This window comes from Cynoglossus semilaevis, chromosome 7 (assembly GCF_000523025.1).
Source record: "Cynoglossus semilaevis isolate Cse_v1.0 chromosome 7, Cse_v1.0, whole genome shotgun sequence".
Lineage (NCBI taxonomy): Eukaryota > Metazoa > Chordata > Actinopteri > Pleuronectiformes > Cynoglossidae > Cynoglossus > Cynoglossus semilaevis.
The window spans coordinates 5,654,438-5,659,758 of NC_024313.1; the positions used below are offsets into that span (position 1 = coordinate 5,654,438).

Below are 5,321 nucleotides of genomic sequence, written 5' to 3' on the forward strand. Positions count from 1 at the left end.
ACATTTAAAAAAAATAAAATAAAGTCATAATAAATAATAGTAATTTATAAACAAGTTACTATTTTATGTATTATATTATTTTATATTATTAATTATTTTTTATTTATAAATAAATACACAGTAATCACTCCATGCATTTTAATGGGGCACCAGGGGTGTAAACTGCACTACTGTTGGAATACCCACCCACAGGGTGGCAGTATTGCTTGTTAAAAAGTGAGATCCATCGCTAAACTTTGTCGACCTGCTGCACTGAACTTACTGATGAACAGGAAAAGAGAAAACAGTTTTGAGGGACGTTCCAGTCTGGAAATAAAACCATGCAAATCACAGACAACAGGCTATAAATAGAAAGCAGTGATGTAATCATCAAATACGACCACTGACACTGGCAGTGTTGCAGTGTTAATCTGCAGGGTCACTGTCCTCTGCTCGAATTTTTGTTCCCTTGGTAATGTTAGAAAATACATCCAGTAGATGTCACTGTTGCTAGTTTTAGTTTTAGTTGTGACTAAATAAAGACCCTAGAATCATTTGGAAGAAAATCAAATATTTATGAACACAATGTTGTTGTGTTAATGTTAATGCTGTTAACTCAGCTCTGGGACCATGTTTTATTATGTTTATAGCGCCCCCTTGAGAAAAGTGTGTGTGGGGGGGGGCTGCATGTTCTGTGCAGACAAATAATTTCAGCACATTCTACCTTTGAGTGACTGTAAACATAGTTATTGCTGCCAGCGGAGCTCCAAGATTATTTTTATAACTGCTGACCTACTGGGATTTTCCCACACAACAATTTTTGGGGTTGAAATAAAATCAGCAGCAAAGTCAGCTGTGGTTGTCTGGAGGAGAACACCTCAACAGACGTCAGGGAGAAGAGGACAAAGAACCAGAAATCAGCGGCCACTGAGGACCTGATCGGCTGCGGTTTGGATCAGGTCCATCATCAGACATGATCAGTGTATGAGACGGCACCACTGTGTCTTTATACTGCAGTATTTTGAAACATGGTCAAGACTCATCATGATTGACATGTTCAGTCCTGCAGAGTTTAGTTCATTATTGGTAAGTAAGTGGTTCATACTGTAATGTAGCTACTATTTAGCAACTTTAACCTTCAGCACTCTGGAAAGTGGGTTCTATGATAAAAAAAAAAAAGTCAAAGTAATCCTAGATGTCTGAGAGACACGTCCTCTATATTAAAATCAGCCTTTATATCAAATAAGGATTTAACGTTCTGGTCATTTTATACAGGACTTTAACAGAAGTCACTGAGGGACCTGTTAAAATGCCACTGTTTCTGTCTAAACTTCGTCATGTTTTGTTTTGTTTTTTGTTAATATCTCACAGGCATCAATTCTTGAATTACTTCATCAACAAATAAACCTGTGGAACCGTATCTTCCCGTGAACCGAACTATTTTCGTTGTCTGGCATTTCCGTGTTTTCTGACTTTTTTTTGACTTTTTTTTTTTTTAAATGTGACTTGGAATTTTGAGAAGGACCTGAGGGGCAGATGGTCACACTGTGCCACATTATTAACTTTGACACCGAAGTTTATCATTTAAAGACAAAGTTTCCGCGGGTGATCGCTGCGCTCTTACCTATGGTTGTGATCACAGTGATGGCGAAGTAAAAAGAACCGGTGAATTTCCACTGCACGCCGGCTTTGTGAGGCTTCAGCTGCAGCACCACCTTCTCCAGCTCGTCGAAAGCCACCGTGGACACGTTGAAGATGTGGAGCAGCCTGTCTTTCCTCTGGTCCAGGTCCTTCTTTTGGCTCGTCTCCTCCTGGGATTCCAGCGCGTCGAAGATCGCGGCGCCGACTAAAAGGTAAGTCAAAGTACAGATGATGAGGGCGAGGGTCCTCACGTTTTGCCTCTTCATGGTGAATGGTCGTTAGTGGTGGTGGTGGTGGAGACGCAGGTGGTGGTGTGTGTGTGTGTGTGTGTGTGTGTCAGGGCCACGGGAGGAGACAGAGTTCGGGTCTGGAGGACGGTGAGCTCGGTGCGCTCATGGCTGTGCGTCTGTGACTGAGCAGAGCAGACACGGGAGTTTAAAGAGCGGAGGAGCTGTTCATTCAGCACCACCCCCTCCCACCTCCTACTCCCTCCCACACCACAGGAATCCATCCATCCATCCATCCATCCATCCATCTGCGAGAAAAAAACAATTAGCCCCAATGAAGTTGAATTGAAGTCAATTCCCCAGTGCTTTTTTTAGGGCAAGACATTTTTAACAGAGCCTTCCAGAACATTCCAGTGTATTTGGGGAGATTATTATAATGCACTTTACATACAGAACTGGATATTACATGTCAGAATGATCAGCCATAACACAGAATAACAGCTGAACTTTAAAAGTTTTTTCGTTATTGTTTTTTTTTTTTTTTTTTTTTGCAGATGATCCCATCACTATGATATAAAAATTAAAAGTCCAGTTAATTTTTAAATACTATTGTCCCCTAGTGATCAAACAGGCAAATATATGTCTGCATAATAGACATAAGCATTATTGTTGACATTTTAATTTATAAAATAATAAGGTAATTTTCAGCAACTCTATTTTTTTTTTTTTTTTTTTGCAGATGATCCCATCACTATGATATAAAAATTAAAAGTCCAGTTAATTTTTAAATACTATTGTCCCCTAGTGATCAAACAGGCAAATATATGTCTGCATAATAGACATAAGCATTATTGTTGACATTTTAATTTATAAAATAATAAGGTAATTTTCAGCAACTCTACTGTAAATTACGTAATACTACATGAACGACTTCAAATGAGTGACCCTGGTGCGGAATCAATAAAGTTCAACCTTAACTCCATGGTTTGGAGGTAAAGTTTCATTATTCACCTGAGAAAATAAAATACCAGCTGGGTAAAATAAAGGTCCAACTCTTTTTCACATAAGAGAAAATGTCACTTTTTGTGACAAACGCTCCTGATATGACTCACCATAAAAAAAGAAAGAAAAAAATAAAGAAGAGAAATTAAAAGCATCCAGCTGTAAATTTAGCTTCGAGGAACACTCTGGTGACAACTCTGTGACCTTCCCCCGGCTGAACACAGTTGAGCACAGCAGAGCAAAGCATTACCAGGGGCAGTCCTTCCAGACTGGAGGACATACATAAACATCACAAAAAGGACTCCAGCCGTGTTGAAACACTGGGACAAAAACATGAGAATGCTGGTTTGATGCAGAGGTCTGTGGACGTGTGACTGCAGCCAAATCTGTTGACCTTACGTCACTCTTTACCTGATGCATCACTGTCTTTAAAGAGAACCATCAAACATTTTATATGTAAAATTAGATTCATTTGATTTTCAAAATCATGAAGATTAATTGCCAGTACAGTCAAGGTACAGTTTTATAAAATCCCTGAACATTTTTGTTTTGTAATAACTAATCAGCTAATTATTTTCCTAAAAATAAACGAACCTTAAAATTACCAAAAAAAAAAGACCTAAGTTTGGTCCTGATGTTGTTTTGTTCATCTTTTGAGCATGAAACGACGTAGCGCTGCGTTCTTGCAGAAAAGTTCGCTAACATTGTGCACATTTATATTATTTTTTAAGAAAGTACAATGGTATTCCTTGGGTGTCATCATTTTGTTTCAACTGATAAAAAATTTTATATTTCAATTTGGATTTTTTTTTTTCAACATTACACCACAGAAGTAACAGAGAACATCTTTTTTTTTTCAACATTACACCACAGAACTAACAGAGAACATCAGTCAACATTACACCACAGAAGTAACAGAGGTAATTTTAACCTCTGGCTAAACTGCTGGAGTGGTCAGACGTCAGACTCGTGCTGACCTGGGTCAGACAGTAACATCTGTACTGGCACAACCTGGCCAATCTTAAGTTCCACACGGTGCACCGTGACCAAAATAGCTCTGGCTTCAATAACCAGGTCAGCCAAGTCAGCCGTGACTGAGCCTGTGTAAATCCTCCCATCACACACTGAAGAGCTGCAGGCCCCCGTTCCATCAATACGTCAATTCATCAATGACACAACGATCAAGGATGTGGCCTGTCATAACTCACCCTTTGGAAGGTTGAACAAGTACTGGAGCTGCATAACGACCTAGAGAACGACCATGACGATCCAGCATGTTCAGCAATTCTTTATCCATCCATCCATTTTCATCCGCTTATCCGTTACCGGGTCGCGGGGGCAGCAGACGCCGCCCAAATCACCCTGCACCATACCAACCCCCCTGAACCTTCCTGCGGGTGGTGAGTCCACTGGAAGGTACCAACCGCCCGAACCGGGATTTGAACTTGCCCAGGAGGTGAACCCTGTCATTGGTTCCACACCAATGACAGAGACATTGACTCTGGACCAAAGCAATTTTTTAAAGGGAAAAAAATGTCAATAACGTAAACATCTTAAACACATACACACCAAATATAATCTGTTAGTGACTCAACAGTGTTCAGGGAATAATCCCAATGCTTCAACCTAAACTGAAGTCTTCTCTCCTCGTCTGCACATCCTCCACTTCCTGTCCATTTACAGTACATGCAGCCACTGACCCATTAGAAGAAATTTTCCAGCAGCAGGACCGACCTCCAGCAGCAGCCTGAATTCTCATTACTGCAGGTTTTTTTTTTAAAGTCAGAGCTTTGATGTTCTTCAAACCTTGTTCCATGGATACTGAGCATCAAACTTACACACAAAAAAAAACTTCTGCTGTCTAACTGTTCTGTCTATCCCAGATGTCCACAGATTTAAAAGAAAATCATTAATAATTCAATAAGATATTGATTTTATTGTTGTATTATTCATGCTCTCAGTACTTAGCATGTGAAAAGTGAACATGATTTTTTAATGACTAAAATGAGTATGTAATGCTCTTAGTACACACCTTAAATAATGCTGTGATGCTGCAGAGTGATACTTAGCAAAAATAAGATACAGTTTATCTCTCCTTTTCAACCTGCAGCAGACATCACCCTCTCCTGGACGCCTCCAGTCGTCTCCTTGTCACATAGATTAATGACTGCATTAATCTTTATTTGAGTGCATTCATTAAAGAGCCGACAGGAAACAAAGACAGAGTGAGTCCTCCAGTGACATGAAATAAAAAATCTTTGAAAATCAATGGTAATGTTTTAACTCCAACCTTAAAATAGGACCCTGGAGACAAAGCATACTGTATCAATCAGTCAGATGGTTTTCAGATTTTTTTCTTTTAATCAATCGAAAATGAACTTACATCTCAGCTAATAGTTTCCCACACATTACAGTGCTCTTTCAATTTGCTCTGGAGCTGATCTTTTCCTAATAACTGATCCAATGATTTAA

At 39.4% G+C, this 5,321-nt stretch overlaps 1 protein-coding gene across 1 annotated transcript in view; it reads right to left on the reverse strand.

Annotated features, from left to right (window-relative positions):
• Positions 1-5,321, reverse strand: part of kcnk3a (potassium channel, subfamily K, member 3a) — a 13,931-nt gene that overhangs the window by 3,770 nt on the left and 4,840 nt on the right. The window contains exon 3 of the mRNA XM_008313000.3: positions 1,604-1,825. Coding sequence (XP_008311222.2) covers positions 1,604-1,825 — 222 coding nt within the window. The remainder of the gene's footprint in view (positions 1-1,603; positions 1,826-5,321) is intronic.